This window comes from Anarhichas minor, unplaced genomic scaffold (genome assembly GCF_050575085.1).
Source record: "Anarhichas minor isolate MPS153535 unplaced genomic scaffold, ASM5057508v1 ptg000003l, whole genome shotgun sequence".
In the NCBI taxonomy this organism is placed as follows: Eukaryota; Metazoa; Chordata; class Actinopteri; order Perciformes; family Anarhichadidae; genus Anarhichas; species Anarhichas minor.
The window spans coordinates 10,823,281-10,840,835 of NW_027466449.1; the positions used below are offsets into that span (position 1 = coordinate 10,823,281).

Sequence of the window (17,555 nt, forward strand, 5' to 3'; positions counted from 1 at the left end):
TGATTTGTTCAAAAGTATTTGAAGGCAGCATTTGTTGCTGGCAGACAAAACCTCTCATTAAAAGTCAGGGGTAATATTACTCAGAGAAAAAAAAACAATATTTATTCCCAGCACAGATTCTTGCTTTGCCAACAAAGAGATCAAGTAGTACAACGAGGAGTTAAGGACTTAAAGAGGCAGAGAAAACTATTATTTTGAGTCAGTAGAGCAGATTATGGTGCTGCCATCGGACGCCCCCTTGTGGTCGAAGAAATAACCCACCACATGAATAATGAGGTCTACCAAACACTGAAGTCCAGATGATTTATTAAAATCTCTACAGTGTGTTATTTCAGGCATATTACATAAACATCTTCCAGATATATTGAAATGATATGACTAATTAAGCATTTAAATAAGACAAGTTGGAAGTGAACATATCTCAGCTTCCTTCCACACAAACATACTCACACACGCACGCACACACACAGTAACAGTTACGTGGGCTGACTGCTGCAATGGATATACATGAGTCCCTCTTTTGGTAATGATTCTCCCATTACTGTTCCCAAAAACACTTTCAAGTATCTTTTGAAATGTACTAAAACAAAAGGTGAAATAACTATAGTCATTTCACAGCATCTTTACAGCCACAACGACAACAGCAATACTACATGGATTATGCCCAAAGTGCACATCTACACATCGAGCTCTGTAAAGTCTTCTACCAAAGCCATAACCACAGAGAACAGATTGTAAAGGCACATGAAGCTGAATATTCTTCCTTTAGCGGGATATTCACTTTGCTTTAAATGTTACATTAAGTTCCTACAGAGCAGCATTTCCACTAACTGTGAAGCACTGAGACAGAAGCAGCGAGAGAGTTGGGTATTGATAAAAACACGTACATTTGGTGAAAATAATTTTGCCACGATGCATACATTTGTATTCATACAGTGCCATGCTTCGGTTATGTGTTACAGAGATGCAGTTATCCTAACTTTGACTGTTACGGTGCGATTATTCTACAACATACACATTCAAAACATTTTTAAAAGTGTAAGTCCTCTATTTACAAAAAAACGTGGCTGCTTCCGAGCAGTTTATTTGTAGTTGAAAAAACCAGATGATTTGGCCTGAGGAGCCATCAACATACTGGCTTGATTCTTGTGTGTGATGTGAATCTGAAAAGGAAATATAGAAAGCAAAATATCCAGTAAATTACAATATAATCGAATCGAAAACATTTCTACTAATTTTATTGCAAAGAGGTGAAATTTGCTTTAATGTTTAATTTATGTTTTTCAAGAAGAAACCGTGTCTGTGTGTTATGTACCGTGCAGGGAGGCTGCATCCACGGCTCTCCATCTATCTGCATCGGTAAGGCTTTCTTCACCCTGAGGGTAAAGTAGAGAGGCGTCAGGTAACAGAATCAATGACCCTAATGTGTAATTAAAATACCAAAAGGAAAACCAGCATCAGTAATTGTTGTTATTCAAAAGAACCAGAGGATTATCCTCAGCTGGTGATCAAAGTCACCCACAAGCCATTGTCAAGACTTTTGGGAGTAAAGACCAAGGCTTTAGAGCTCAAAGCCAGACGAGTCTGAACATGTCTGTGAGGCTGTTTCTCACCTGATGGTGATCTGCGACGTTTTTGCAAGCCTCACAGCACTCGTAAGACCCGTGTATATCCGTCCCATCTCCATGGCTCCTTCAAGGCCGACCACTTCTAATCGACGGTCACTGAGATCTGACAAGAACACACGGACATACTGAACATCCAGCGCACAATCCAATCGCTTAGTCTGAGACAAAAAACAAATATCAGTCATCATTTTTATTCTAAAAATGCTCTATAAACTACCTTCCAAGACAGACCAAATCAGCAACTAGCCGGTGAACACACTGGAGAAGTTTTTAGAGTAAAAGAGAGTCAATATTAGACGGGTGGACACAAACACGACTCCAAATGGATGCTAATGCTCTGCTAACAAGTTGTGTTTACTGCTTGTTTCTGCTGACCTCAATTGGCCAGAAAAATCAGTTAATGCAGGTTTAACTACAAGAAAAGCATGAAAACACGTCAGACCGATTAATCACATGGGAGCCAGTTTAACTTACTGCATTTAATGATTTGTGCAAAAGACCCTCTTAAAGCTACATTAATTGATTTACTTTTTTCGACCACTTGGGAGCAGCAGACCAAGCAGAAAACACAAAGTCTGATATCCGTTGTTCAGTCAAGCGTTTTAGCAAACAGCAGTCACAGAGCAACATCATTTATTTGGGGTCCTGTTTGTGTCCACCTGACAAAAGTCACTCCATTCACCCTCTCTCTGAACAGGTACAGTGAGTTTATCAGGACCTTTCTGCTAAAAACAGCCGACGTTTAATGAAAGTGAAGTTTGTTGGTGGTTAAAACAAAACAAAGAGCTGACAGAGGTTTAAAAGCTTCACATCGCTGAGGGAAACTGCAGATGAATCATATTAAATCTCATATGCACCCTGGTCTAATTTAACTAAAGACAAAATACCTTGTGAGGTCACTTTCAGGATTTCTGGGTCGACAATCACCTCAGGCTCTTCCCGACTCGTCATTCCCTTCGTGTCCCCTTTTTTGGTCTCACCCCATAGGTTGGAGCCACCGTGCATGCTGGGAATGTTTAGGACAGCAACCCCTTCTAGAGACAGGCTACTGAGGTCCAGTGGAGTACCAGAGCACTGAAGAAGAAACACCATAAAGCATCAGTGCTCTGTCCGGTTGTGGGACAGTTCTTTTTCTCTTACGACAGAAGAGTTTGTTTCAAAGACAAAATACAAAACTTGCAAAAGCTGATAAAGCTGATAAAGCTGATGCGGTGTTCTCACCTCGATTGTTAGACTTTCGTTCAGTTTCTTGCAGGAAGCGGAGATGGTTTCTGAAGTGGCAAATTCAAAATACCACAGCTTGTTCTTCATTCTGCAGTCATAAAAAAGTGTGTTTTTCAGATTTAAGTGATTTTATTTTTCTCTTTTTATCACACAGCTCTTTAGATGGAGGAAGAGTCAAGATGCAACGCTTGCTGCAACAAAACAAACCTGTGTTCTTTTTTTTTTATTAATTTTTTTTTTACTGCAAACAGGAAAAATGAAAGTAAAACCGACATTCCTCAGGTCTGCTTTGTTGTTGAACGGTACATCTGTTCGAGGTGTGATTTTAAAACGGTGTTGCGTTTCATTACTGAGTGGGATATTGCTCATTTTTTGCTATTCCTGAAGAAGTGCCCTAGAAACTAATACTATGTTTCACCAAATTGTTGAATGCCTACCTGCTGTTAAATTTCTGGGGATGTTTCTCCCTCATTGTGTGAAACCGGTGGGCGATGGAGGCATCCTGTCAACACAACAAAACCCAGTAATGATCCAAACACAAAGCTGAAAAAATAAACACTTCCTTTTGTGCGACGTATTTCTGAGAAACCCACCACTCCAATAGAGAAGTAGTTGTTGATGATTTCATAGGGCACTGGGTCGCCCTTCTCCTGATTCTCATCTGGGATGACCTGCACACTCCAGCGGTCCATCAGCACCTGAGAGCTCCCCTCGATGTCTTTAAGAATACGACTCAGATCCTCACCATCATATCCTTCAAAAAGAAAACAGCATAGAACGATAAACATGACTAATATAGACAAATATTTGGAGAACTTCTCTTTCAATGAATCACATTCAAACAAACACACACACGAACAGCAACAGCAACAGAGCATATACGCAGCAAGCTGTTTCAATATTTTATTACAAGAAGACACTCTTATTAATTTCTCACCTCCGCCCCATCGCAGACATCGCGCGAGGTCATTTCCTGTGCCCAGAGGAAGCACAGCGACAGGTGGTCGTACCAGCAGATTGGCTTTGTCTGATAGCAAGAAAAGGAAAAAGGGAAGCAAGTAGAAAGCGCGCGTCACATTGGTTTTAACCAGAAGCTCATGATGTGGCAGCTGTCGCGTGCCTTATATAGAGCTTACTCTTGTAGTGATCCGCCAATCTCACCTATTGCGTCTAGAATCCAGCCAACTGTGCCGTCTCCCCCGCACACCAGGATCCTGTAATCCTGCAGATTTCTGAAGAAACTCAGTCTGAAAGCGAGATGATGGGGATTTTAACATTCTATTCTATTTCATGCTGCTCATAATCTATTGTACCAATTACTCACCCTGGTCCAGGTCCGCCATTGCACAGGTTGTGTACTTGCCGTGGATTCAGTAAATACTGAAATTTATGCAGGACTCTGGAATACAGAAAACCAGGCTAAACAATGTGCAAGTATTAGACATCCATTTCTTCACGGACATATCTCTCCTGGACTCACCTTTCTCCCTGCTTGCCACCACTTTTAGGGTTGACAAACACTAGAAGAGGATGGGTGTTTGGCACAGGGCTGATCTGTTGAATGGTAAACAAATGGTGTAGTTTGATAAACTGATTGAATGCCAAATGACTGAACCCTGTCATTGTAAATATTCAGCATTGAAAAGGCTTCGTTGGGGATATTATTAATAATACCTGAAGCACTTGTCCATCAGGAGTAGTATTGAGCTCGCTGTCATCTGTTGACCCTGAGCAGCCATTGTTTGGTCTCTCCTTTAGGGACAAAAACAAAAGGTAAATATTAAATAAACCAGAGAAAATGTAATAGATTTGTCTGCCTTTTGAGTACAATGAAAAATCTCTACACACTGTCAAAATGCCAGACGGGTGAGAAAGGTTTACAAACAAGAAACAGCCCTGGGCTGATGTTATGCTCTGCGTTGGTGTGACAGGCAGTGTTTGTATTGTGTGTGTGCCCGAGGATAATTCTGTACCTTTACAACAGGATATATTGCCCATGGAGGCAGGATATGGTCTCTGAGGGGCCCACAGGTACACTCTGTTGGGTCCTGGTCTGCACATGCATCATGACGCTGTAAAACATAAACAGAGAGAGATACATCAAATGAACTCCCAGCACAACAGTGATGACAACTGACAGGATCCAAATGTATCTTTAAAAAAAAGAAAGTTTTTTGCATTTCTGCCTCACAGTTAGGGGAAGGAGAGGAGGAAACCAGCCTTTACAGACTGAATGTGGGTGCCCGATAACACAAATGCATATTTTCTCCTCATTGCCCATAAATGACTTATTCCTAAAAATCTGTCACACATCGAAATACGTCCTCACCATCGTGTGGCACCACACACAGTGTTTGCCCGTTAAGCCTTGATAGCTCTTGATCTTCTTCTGGCATTTTTCACACTTCCTTGAGTCACAGTTCCCACTCACCCAGTCGTGTGCTGGAACCTGAAATGTGAGATGAATGTTTTAATGTCCCCATAAGAGCACTCAGAACACAGGATACCGTCTACTGTAGACTGTGAGTGTCACTGTAAATGGAGACAAGGACATACCCCTGTTTCTTTCTTTGACTTCACATACGTCCTGGTACAGGGTCCTGGGTTCCTGTTAGCACAGCGGCCGTGGACTGTGTATTTGCAGCCTGTACAACACAACACATATCCCAGCTGTCATATGATGTTTACATTATTATAAATTGAAGGTATCTATCTAAAACCTGTAACTACAATTCTCAATTTTGTCATTACAGTTTGATAAATGTCGCCCTCTTCTGGTGAGTTCGGATACTCACAGGTGCAGCAGAGTCCTTGTTTCCTCAGACCCAGCAGCATGCTCTGGCACACGTTGCAGTAAACGGGCTTATTGAAATGCTTCATCCTCCAAAGGTGCTGCCCGTCCTTCTGAGTCATCTGGTAGTTGTAGGAGCAATCATTGAAGACGGTAATGAAAAAAGAAAAAAAAAGAACATCATGGTTGGAAAGCATTCAAATAGAAAAATAAATGTAACAAATAAAAGCTTATATCCGTTTCCTTTTGATACATTTTGGATCAAACTACACAAACCCTTGAATCATAAAAACATTGTGGGCAAGGCCTGCGTTTCACAGTTGTTTTTCACACCTACGCTTGACTAACCTTGCGTTAATGAGATTGCTGATTATGCAGTATGTAGAGGCTCTACATATCATGACATACAGTGTAGCACCATATTCAAATCAACACTGACTATAACCTCAAATTTTCAACAGAAGATTATAAGGTTGCTTTTCAATCTGTTTACAGGGCGGCCAGCGCTTTTATCCGGATTACACACTGAAATGCTTTTTTTCCCCGACATGATGAATCATCCTCTCACTTACTGCATGACGCATAGCCAGCAGGCCACCAAACAGCACACAGCAACTGTGAGGGGGCTGAATTCATGCACCCCTGGCTTCAAATGTCCATTGGTGGCTAGAAATAGCCTGAGGGGAAGTCCCTGGCATTGTTGTAGTGGCCAAACCTAGTCGCAGAGTCCAATCCGTGGTTTTAGACCGCCACAGTGAGCGTGCAGACAGGCAGTCGAACAGTAAGTGGCTCTTACATCCGTGGCAACATATTAAACAAATCTCATAACACAAAACTGAGTTGTCCTTGTTTTATGACGACCGATTTTATGTATACGCCCAATGTCAAAATGATTCATTTCTTCAGTCAAACATAGTTCCTAAATACTGTTTTTTTTAAGCAAGTACTTTGTTTAATGTGGACAGAGATTCTGCAGAGTAAATGGAAAACACTTAAGCACTCCGATGGCGCAGAGCTTGCATGAGAGGAGATGACATTACCACACCCTGTAACACTGAGTCGGCAAAAAGGCCCTTATCGTCTATAAGGGAGGAGGCAAAGGACAGAGGAGAGGCATGCAGGTTTCCCAAGAGCAGTAAAAGTGTGTTTTACAACCTGCTGTAAAAGGAAATATATATCTGAGTTAAGCATTCAAGGTCAACAGTACAAAGAGAAACACGCTGCTTTTAAAGTACCTTAAGACCCAACAAGACCAGCAAGGGAACATTGTTCATGCCTCCCTCCACCCACTCCTCCAGAGACACTGTACCGCTGCTATCAGCATCAATTGCTGTCATCATGTCCTTCAGAACCTGATGAAATGACATTTGATTATTATCCAATCAGCACACAAACCTCTATTGCTTAGAAAAGAACATATGGTTTCTGAAACCAGTCATGCGTGGGAATTTGTGGATTTTTATAGGCGCATCTACCGCCATGTATTCTATGCAACGATATCTTCTACAAACAAGGATAAAAGTACAGTACCTACACGCTTTCATGTGTCTGATTGTGACACTTTGTGACACTTACCGGCCTCAGCTCTGACACATCCCATCCGAGGTATTCTGCAGCATGCATCATCTGAGCAATAATCCGATCCACTTCCTGTTTGAAAAACAACAAAAGACTTGCTTTAGTATTGTGGATGGTATGATACAGTACTTCCACAACTAAGCCAAACCTGACAATCACACGTGAAAGATTCCCACAACAACTTACAGAGCTGTCGAGGACTCCGTTGCCGTCTCTGTCATAGAGCTTGAAAGCAACTAAAGAGAGAGGGGAAATGAAAGTGGAAGTGCTGGACCAAGTCATCACTCAAATTATCTTGGGCAGAAAAGAAAACAAAGAACTCACACTCCAGCTTGTCCCGAGGCTGGCCATCCTCCAGCAGAGAGAAGTAACATGAAACATCCTTCAGAAAGACCTCCTCTACAGGAGAGACAGAGGAGAGAGAGAGAAAGAAGGATGGCTGTGAACCATATCTGCACAAACAGCACCTCACAGGCTTGTGGTGAGAAATGAACCCGTGCCAAATAGGCCGCGGCGTAAATTGATATGGGCATGCTGCAAAGTAGCATGGAGGCAGAGAGTTGTGTTAATACATGGTGTATAATCTCACTGGCACTGTCTTCCTGGGTGGGTTCAGAGTTTTGGAAGGAGCGGAAGAGTCGCTGGCAGAGATCCACAGGGAAGTCCTCCACTTCTAAATAAGTCTTGAGGAACAGACGAAAGCCTTCTTCATTGATGCACTGGGAAAAAAAGAATTTGGCGAGACACAATTATTTTTACTGTGCTTTTGTGAATGGTCAAATTAAATGTTTTAACTGTCTGTGTATGTGTGTGTGTGTGTGTGTGTGTGTGTTAACTTCTGCATTTTTCAAATTCACCTCTTCTGAAAATAACGAAAGATGACATTCACCATGTGAAAATGCTTTATCTGATGTGTTGTTTTCTCAAGAAAAGAAACACCCTTGTTTTGAGCTTGAGAGTCATGTACTGTAACTGCATCCAGCGGGGGTTGGAAGGCTTTCAAAAGCTCAAGATGTTTCTGAGAAACATTTAATCCAGTTTTCAAAGTTGGAGAGTGGTTGCAGGGTTTTCACTGGAAAATGACCAAGAAAGAAGCCCCTGAATCAAGATTTCAGTCCATCTGTTTGGCCTGGCATCTGTCTTTCCCGCATGATAATGTGGGGGGGGGGGGGGGGGGGGGTAACAAGCAACAGTCCCTTGATAACGATGAACAAAAACCCAATTCTTGTTGACATTATGCTATTTCCCCCGGTTGATACCCCTGCCGAGCTGCCCCAGTAATAAACCAGATAACAAAAACAAAAGAAAACAAAAGCCAAATGAAAGTAAGCCCACGGAGTCATCATCATAATTGAACACACACACACACACACACACACACACACACACACACACACACACACACACACACACACACACACACACACACACACACACACACACACACACACACACACACACACACACACACACACACACACACACACACACACACACACACACACACACACACACACACCAAGATTTACAAATAGCAGTATTATTCAGTGTGTTTTGAAAGCTATTAACCAGTACTTTATGGCAGTATTCAGGCTTTCTCCCATCAAAAAATAATTTCCTTCCAATTATGTAATTAAACTGGCAGTAGCCAAATTATCCATGTGAAATTACTGTATTTGCTTCCTGCACAAATTAGTTGGCAGTGTCACCCACTGACATTACAGAATAGGAAAGATCTTTTTCAATCACATTTGAGCTTACGCTGCACCACGGCAGTCAGCACACTGTTCGGCACAGCCTTGCTGCGTGGGCAAAACAAAGAAGGTGATTTACATCTGCAACCTCGCTCGACTGCGCTGAAGATATTTCCCTTGGACAGCTTAGTCAAAATAATCGATTGGTATTAAATCTAATTAATTAGCGTAAGAAAATCAGTAACTGTTCAATAAACATAAATCAAATGATCGTTATCTCATTAAATTGCTCCGCCGCCGAGAGATGAAATTCAGTTAAATGATGTGCCTCGTAGCTGACATTTCTGTGAGTGAGTTTTGGACCTGATGGTGAACAGCAGGACACACCATCCCGTCCCCTCACCTCTCCATGTCTGTGCCGGGCCAGACGGCCATCTGCATCAAATTCCCTCAGCACGTCCTTCACCTTCAAGCTGCAGTCTGGAAGCAAAGACACACAGGTCACACAGGGATACACAAAAGTAGATAAAAAGTAGATTCTTCACATATTACTCGACTGTGTGCAACCATTTAAGAATCCACATTTCTGAGATATCATGTACGCATACAGTATGAATACACAATGAATCCAGATTTATTGAGAAAAAAATAAAAGTGCATGCTTTATTTGAAAAAACTAAATAATGTGTCAGACTGCAACCTCTTCTAGATATGAGCGAGTGTATACGAGTGTGCGTGTGGGTGGAAGTGGAAGTGAAGGGGGGGCGTTAAGCGCTGAGAAAGCTGCCCGCCCGCCTGTCTGTCTGTACTCACATTCAATGTACTGCTGGAGCTGGATAAAGTCGACTGGGTTCAGTTCCTTTACCTCTGGGTTTGTGGGGGTGGACATGGCGCCTGCCTGTGCACAAGCGAGAGAAACAGTGAGACATAGATGGATAGAAAAGAGAAGGTGGGTGCATAGTAGCCTGCCTCTTTGTAGAACATAAAAGCAAAAGATAGCATCTTCCATCTCGCTCTGTGAAAAAAAAAAAAAAGCATGATTGTAGACCGGGAGAATCATACTCAACATCCAAAGTTTGAGTGAAGCAGAAAGAAGGCAGTAACTGTCAGAGAATATGTGGAACCGTGCAGAGCGTCTGCAGTCAACACTGTACACATGCGAAAATGTCTTTTCTCTTTCTGGTGAACGCAATGAATAATAATAATAGGTTTGTGGGTAAATTGATTTCCGTGTGTGCTCTGAAATGCCGCTTCCAGCCATTAACAATGGTGTGCTCTCACGCCTTTATTTGAAATCTCTCACCACATGTGACTAACCACTAAAAACTGGGCCAACAGTCTGGTAGAAATGATGTCAGGTTAACGGTACCCATGATACTTGGACTCTAGGGATTCTCTGCACCTTTCCATATACTCACTGGCTTATATTTGATTTATAAAATACCAGATATAGGGAGCATATGGTTTAGTTCAGCTCAAAGGAGTACAATGGTGTTGAAATGTGGCAAAAATCTTATAGAGGTAAGAAAAACTAACTGGCTTGTCAAGGGACTTCCCCTCCAAACAAAAGGAAGAGACTCAAATGTCATACAAAGCTGAGAGACGAGCTTGTAATCGCAACAAGTCCGAAGCATGAAGTCTGGATGAACGTTTGGTGGGCTCGTTATGAGAAGTTTCAGAAGTAAACATGCAGTTAAAGCATAATGTAAAGAGATTCCCTAATGACAGGAAACAAGGAGACAAAAGTATATGCATTAATTATTTAAGATAGAAGAGTAACAAGTTAATGGAGGGGGGAAAGATGGCATCCTAACATCCTGTGTAGATGCATGCCAGTAAAATGTTGCAAAATACGTAATGCAGTTGATGATGATGATGATGATCATGTAAGGGAATTTTGTTATCCAGAAAATGTGATCTTTCCAGGCAGGTCTATCATAATAAGCATCAAGCAATACCACACATGCTTTTTTTTGGTATTTAAGAGCGAACATTTGAAGTAAAGGTGGCGACGGTGGCTAAGTGGAGAGCAGGGCCGTCCTTCAATCAGAGGATCGGCGGTTCGATCCCCGGCTCCGACTCCGCTAGTCGCATGTCGATGTGTCCTTGAGCAAGACACTTAACCCCAAATTGCTCCCGTAGGTGTGATAGAACTGAATTGTAAGTCGCTTTGGATACAAGCGTCTGCTAAATGACTGTAATGTAAAGCCATGTAATATTCTTGTAGATAAAATAACACATTCTCCTGTTGAGTTAATAAGCAATAAAATGCATCCTTGCTCCATTCAATAATAGTAAGGGCTTTTGTTGTTTTTCTTGGTCTGGTATGACCAGTAGCTTATGGTGGCTAATGTTAGCACACTTTAGATGGATAGGCCATTACTGAATCCATTTACTGACTTTTCTACTCTAACTGTAACACCTATAGTTTTTACACTACGGCTTTTCACCGTTAACTATCAGTAATCATCGCTTGTTAAGGACCACAGCAGTGATTTCACCTGATTTAGTTAAAACATACTTAACATAACTGCTCTGTTATCCATCACAGCAAATTGCATTCAGTTTTGTCTAAATTACATTTTAGGGTATACTGCAGTTGAGACAAGAAATTCAGTTCTTACACTACTCTGTTGGAGCGCAGAAATCAAGAACGTTTTAACAGTCTGCTGACAAATTTCCATACTAATGTATGTAAATGAATGGCAATGGGGGCCTGGAACAGGAAAGGCAAATTCAAAATGAGAAAATCAAAACAATTCAAAATATACATATACTGAACGTGGCTCAACATATTTGAGGAGTTAAATACACACATAGGACACTGTAAATCTGATATCGAAGACCATTCTATCATCAACTACACAACAGTGAAGCATATCAAAGACTGTGTGGTGGTTTTTTTCAGTCCAGGCTGATGAATAGGTCCTCACTGTAAATGTGTTGTTCACACTGTTGTCCGCAGGTGTTATCACACATTAAAGTGAAGCCCGGCGCAGGTATCAGTGATGGCTGCCTGCACTCAACACAAAATCAGAGAACTTAAAAAGGACAAAGAATGTACTGAGAAAAAAAAAAGAAATAATCTGAAATAACACCCACTCCTCACATGTGATTATATCCATTTGCGGTCTTTGGACTCTGAAAGGTTCACGCTGTCCTCACTTAATTCCCTCAAAAGGTCAGCAGCGTTGCCTAGCAGTTTCTGTTTATGCAGCCGATCAGGTGGGCCAGGTCTGTATCAACAGCAGAGTGACACATGGAGGAATCATGAAAATCCATCTGGCACTGATCACCTGATTACAGCCTGAACCTCTTTATTCTAAAAATATGCATCTGGCTCCATCTTCAAACACTGTCGTATGATTAAGGTAAAAATAGTCATAAAAGATACCTCTTAATTTAGATAACTCCTGGGAGGTGTTTGTCATTTCCTGTTTTCATGCTTTGCAGAGGAGCGTGACGTCGTGAGCAGCATCACGTCTACTTTGTCTCCTTACCAACTGAGCATCATCATCATTATTGTCTGGTTCGACAAGATCTCGAGCCTATCGGAGTAATCTGATTCCTCACTTCCTGATTAGATAATGATTTGCATGCATGAGGCAGAGTGGAAATTAAGACCAGAACACGGAGCACAGGAAGAGGCATTCCCTGCACTTAGAGATGAATAGTGTCCCGGAACAAGTATGAATATTTTAGGTGGGTTTTAAGGAATGTCTGAGGCTTGTTAGGACTTAATACAGACCATGTGACGTACTGCTTCTGGGCTGGCTCTCAATAAGGTTACACCGCTGAGCTTAATGAGGGATCGGTTTATGTTACTTTATGGAAACATTTATGGAGGTAGAGACTCTGTTGTGTAGAGGCGAGAAAGATTTAAATGTGAGCTAACAGGAATCACACATAGCCACCATTCATTGTGAGTTACTTTGATTCGCTCAACTGACAAGACAGAGGTATTATTCTGTTTGAACAGAATGTCACTCCATATAATCGTTACAGAATAGATTGTGCAGCAATGCACAAGAGCTACACTCTCCCAGCTTGATGCGGGGCCAGTAGTGGTTCTTCAAAAAGCAATAAAGAACAATTTAAATGTTAAAATATTGTTTTTCAAGTAGCAACAGCTTGTGTGTGCAACTTCCACACCCACATAAACCTCCGAAAAACCGTCTGTTTAGAGCCCGACACCGGCTTTTACTTCTGACCGCTCAACTGAAAAAATGCCAAAGCAACCGCTATACAGAACGATCACACGGTGAAATAATTGGAGATTTAGAGTGGACGGTTCAGTTGGCATTTTCCTTCACATATGCATGCGTTTTAATTATGATCCACAATCATAAAGCACTCTCTTCACAAGAATCATTTCAAGGTACACACTCGGGGAATATTTGTGCAAGCTGTCATAATGCCGACGCCTTGTGTCGAGCAAAATCTGCTGTTTTGCAACACTTGCAGGGTGCAAGCCATTGACTTCGTCATTCTGTGGTTGGAAAACACTGCTCAGGTTCTTTGAACAGAGAGCGAAGTCTATGTCTAATTCTTGGGGGTTTGTGTGTTTCCCCCCCCGAAACTACATTTATCTTCAGTGAAGTGCGTACAGATTGCCTCAGGTTAACAGAAGGGGGAGGACGGACATGCTCAGTTGCTATGGAAAGTGTTTCCCTCCATCAGCTGCTCCCTGTTAGAGCACGGCCACGGGTGACTAACAGGTAGGACGAGGCAGAGTGGGAGGCAGAAGGGGGGGGGGGGGGGGGGGGGGGGGGGGGCAGTCAGCATAGCTGTGAGTCTTCCCCCCGTAGCTTCGCCTCCTCCCATGCTATGAGCCTCGTTCGGCCTTCAGAAACCAGAGGTCACGCTCTAAATTGCATTCTACATGCAGATGTTAGTGTGACTCATTGCATGAACAGGGGAATACTTTCTTACTACTATAAATGGTCTGTGTGTTCAAGGGGTCACTTTGCAGGCCGAGCTAGAAGTTTCAAACGAGCAGTATTTTTTGACTTCCTGAGTCGAACAATCATAGAAAAAAACAAAAAACACTTCTCCACATTTATGTATCCCGAGAGCTACAGCCAGTAACCACGACTTCCCCTGGTTGTTTTATATCTTCACGTTGTTTCATTATAGTAAATATCGATGTATTGTGTACTGGAAAATGTCTGGTCGACTTTACTGAAAGCACCCAAGCAGAGATATAGTTTATATATTTCTTTGATAAATGATGTTATGCATGGTCCTGGATAAAAATATTGATCCAGCTGGTGTAAGATTTATCAAGTAAAAAGTGCAAAAACCAGGGTTTCAAGTAATGAGTATGCTAAATGAGAGCAAAACATGGGTCTCCCTTGTCTACTGCGTATGGTAATATTTGAAGAATTGAGTGGTACGCAAACTACAGCAGGCTAAAGTTAGTAGAAACACTGAAGAACTTGGAGAACATGGGTTGTAAATCTGCCAAAAACACCAAATGGAAAACAACAAAAGACTTTCACCACAGAATGAATCACAGATTCTTGGGAAATGTAGGCGAGGCTTTGCACACTCTGTGAGGACTGCCCATCACTCTGGGTTCAGTCTTGAATGTGACTTACATAATCGTTGTTTTTTTTGTGTGGCGGCAGCCTTGTAGAACACCACGCTGCACTGAGAGAAAATAAAACCTCAAACCTGCCTAGACTTGAGAGAGCGCATGCTGTCATACAGCAGCCACTGTTTGCACATATCAGGGAGTCTCGCCTGGTTCGCCCACAGATCTATCCACGACTGAAAATGAAACATTAAATGTCCCTTTTTTTCAATGATTCCATCTGAAATGCAGCCACATACTCTTCTTCACTATCATGTCAGTAATTCAGGGATCTGGGATCTTTAGGGGATTTCAGTATACTCGATTGTATTTGCTCATGTGAATTGTTTTTGAAATATGAATGGATGAGCCTAACTAGGAGAGAATAAGTGATTTTATAAGTTACAGCATTTGAGACTTGAGCTGCACTAAGGCACATTCTAATCACTTCACGTGACAAGAAAGTAGTGACTCATGAAAGAAAAAGGGGTTAAAATCATAGTCACGAATACAGAACTCTGGCAGACTCAAGGGAATATTGTAATGAAGGAAGTGAAGGCTAAATGGAAGATATATCTGCTGAATTTAGAGAAGTGAAATGCCATTGCTTTGGTCACACTGGCTACCGCAACACAGCAACAGCTAATATGTATACACTAAACTGCAGATCGCAAAATGGGCTAAATTCTAGTGCATTTGCAGCCTCTAGCTTCAGATGTAATGATGGGACAGCTGTCCCGACAACAGTATTGATTGACTGTGACTGAAAACTCTCTTGCAGCTAAAAACACAGAGACTCCCCAGCTTTCAACTAACTCGCTGGTAATAAACACACAGCTCGACCAGGAAAGTGTCACCTGGAAATAAAGTGGCCTTAGTTAAAACTGAGATTTCAGGAGAAAAAGGAGAAAACACGGACCTGCACGTAAGATTTTCCTGTATGTTTTGTTTTACCAGTTAGCTTAGAGCACTTTTCCCTATTTGCAAGTGCCAAATGGCAATGAAAGGGGAGCTTTGAGTAAACAATGACCACACAGCAGGGCGAGTGCCCACCATCATCTACTTCACACTGTGGAGGATTTAGTTATCCCACCAGTGACAAAAACACCATGATAACCCTCCGAGGTGGTTTTATGTCTATTTTGACTGAGGTTTCACTGTCCCGCATTGGAATAGGACCATATCCTGCAAAAAACATAATAGCAGTCACTCAGATAAGACCCTATCATGGGGCAATAACACGAGCAACCTCCTTGCTCAATGCAATAGTGATATCATAACGCTGTAGCATGTGTGTTTAAATAAAACTTAAACTCCTTTACACCAAAGTATATCTTCAGACATGACAGCCCTACCGCTTCAGACACTACCAATTCCCCATCTGAGATATGAATTGCTCTATTCTGTAAATAGACAGAGAGGAGGGTCCCCCGCATGTAATTTAAGCAGCCTGCCATTAACAGTCATGACACGCTGCAAAGGGAACTACAATTATGATGAGTTTTAAAAAAAGAAATAAAGACATATGACCGCGCATTAACATGCAATAGGTCTGCCCTGTTGTCTGTTGTTCGGCAGAGTGAATTACTCCACAATTAACACACAGCTACTCGCTGACATGCGCGCAGCGGAAAGCCTTCGATTACTAAATGCGCAAATTGTTGACAGCAGCACAAAAAAACAAACAGGCTAAAAATGATACACTGTATTAGACCTTCGTTGGTCTGCAGCGAGCCGCTCAGGGGCTGCACAGAAACTTCAATCAATACGTCGAGTACCGGACCTCCGTGCTGTTTGTTGTTGAGAGTCATTTACCTTCTCTGTCGTGGTGCGGTTCAACAACCGGTGGAAAAAAATCCTGCTTTCACAAGTGGCCGTTAACTTTAAATGGAGGCAGCAGCAGTTCGGCGAAGTGGAAGCAGTGAACTAATGCAGAGCAGTGACTGAGTGAGCGGATCCTCCTGTCAACTCAAGCACCGCCTCAGCTGCTCCGCGCCCTCTTCTTGGCAAGCCAATACACAATCGGTGCACCAGCGTGCCTCCATCTGCAAAGTTGCGAAAGTAATGCTCATTAAAATGATGCAGCTTTAACCTGTCACATCACATCATTCCTCTAACGCTAAAAGTAAATCAATGCAATTTACACTATAGGCATTAAAAAAAAAAAATAATACTAATAACTAATTAATAAGTACAGTAGCTCCATTGTATTTGGCGGTAGTTGTTACTAGTTACTTTACCAATTAAGATTTTACAAAACATATAATAGGTTTATAAAATATGCCTTTTTATAGATTAAACTACCCAAGAACATTATACAATCCATTATGCCAAAAATACTTCACAAACATTATCAATGCAGCACTTGTAATGTAATGCCTACCACAAATATATTATTTAATATTCTATCCATATATTTTAACTGCTGCACTATTTTATGTCTTAGATTCGCATCAAAATGGTCATTGCCTTTTGACTACTTCTCTGTAATTGTTGTACATGACAAAAATCCCTTGAAACTAATGGGAGTATTTTCAGTGCGGTACTGCTACTTGTGCTGTACATTTTGTAGAGATGTTCTTCGAAACATATTCATCAACATATTCTGAGGAATGCTTAGTATGTGGCTTAGTATGGGGACTGCGGTATGCCTCGCAGCAACCAACCACATCACATAATAATGTTTGTAGACAACAGAGCCACAGTATTGGGTAAAGCACATGATTTCACATTCCAGTGACCACAATGGTGAGGGATTAGGCTCCACAATGACGAGGCTGGCAAGAGAGGATAACGGACATGGAAAACATGTGGGTGTCTGGGTCAGACAGAGAAAAGGAGAGTGACACAGGGCAGAGCACTCAGACCTTCGTCCCACGGAGCTTTGTTGTGAAAATGTTCCTTTTAATTATCTTGACCTGGATCTACAGCATGTCACAACCCACATCTCCTTCTCACCGCCCAGATTTCTAAAAGCACCAGTTTTCTCTATACTGATGTTTCTACATAATCTAATCAGCCTACATTCCCTGAAGAAAAGCCCCACCCTGCAGATCTCTGATGAC

At 41.8% G+C, this 17,555-nt stretch overlaps 1 protein-coding gene across 2 annotated transcripts; it reads right to left on the bottom strand.

Moving 5' to 3' along the window:
• Positions 1 to 289: 289 nt before the first annotated feature.
• dgkaa (diacylglycerol kinase, alpha a) lies at positions 290 to 16,434 on the bottom strand. Of its 2 annotated transcripts, XM_076097474.1 has the most exons (24): positions 16,306 to 16,434; positions 9,729 to 9,813; positions 9,319 to 9,395; positions 7,811 to 7,940; positions 7,546 to 7,620; positions 7,408 to 7,457; positions 7,219 to 7,293; positions 6,879 to 6,995; positions 5,648 to 5,765; positions 5,409 to 5,497; positions 5,182 to 5,301; positions 4,826 to 4,924; positions 4,527 to 4,604; positions 4,333 to 4,406; positions 4,177 to 4,251; positions 4,014 to 4,099; positions 3,790 to 3,879; positions 3,446 to 3,606; positions 3,290 to 3,354; positions 2,850 to 2,940; positions 2,516 to 2,702; positions 1,614 to 1,731; positions 1,316 to 1,376; positions 290 to 1,163 (listed from the first exon to the last, which is right to left on the bottom strand). In XM_076097474.1, the coding sequence occupies exons 2-24, from the start codon at positions 9,802 to 9,804 to the stop codon at positions 1,083 to 1,085; spliced, it is 2,193 nt and encodes a 730-aa protein (XP_075953589.1). In that variant the 5' UTR covers positions 9,805 to 9,813; positions 16,306 to 16,434; the 3' UTR covers positions 290 to 1,082. The 2 variants fall into 2 exon arrangements, with proteins under 2 accessions (XP_075953589.1, XP_075953581.1); XM_076097466.1 differs by lacking the exon at positions 16,306 to 16,434 and having other exon boundaries at positions 9,729 to 10,193.
• Positions 16,435 to 17,555: the final 1,121 nt, after the last annotated feature.

What these genes read in the sequence shown, in the direction of transcription:
- dgkaa (XM_076097466.1), bottom strand. Translation starts at nt 10,176, where the DNA reads ATGGCTGGAAGCGGCATTTCAGAGCACACACGGAAATCAATTTACCCA. An exon ending in GCCTCGGGACAAGCTGGAGT is followed by an intron (nt 7,458 to 7,545) that starts GTGAGTTCTTTG and finishes CTCTCTCTTTAG; the next exon opens with TTGCTTTCAAGCTCTATGAC. An exon ending in ACGGAGTCCTCGACAGCTCT is followed by an intron (nt 7,294 to 7,407) that starts GTAAGTTGTTGT and finishes TTTTTCAAACAG; the next exon opens with GAAGTGGATCGGATTATTGC.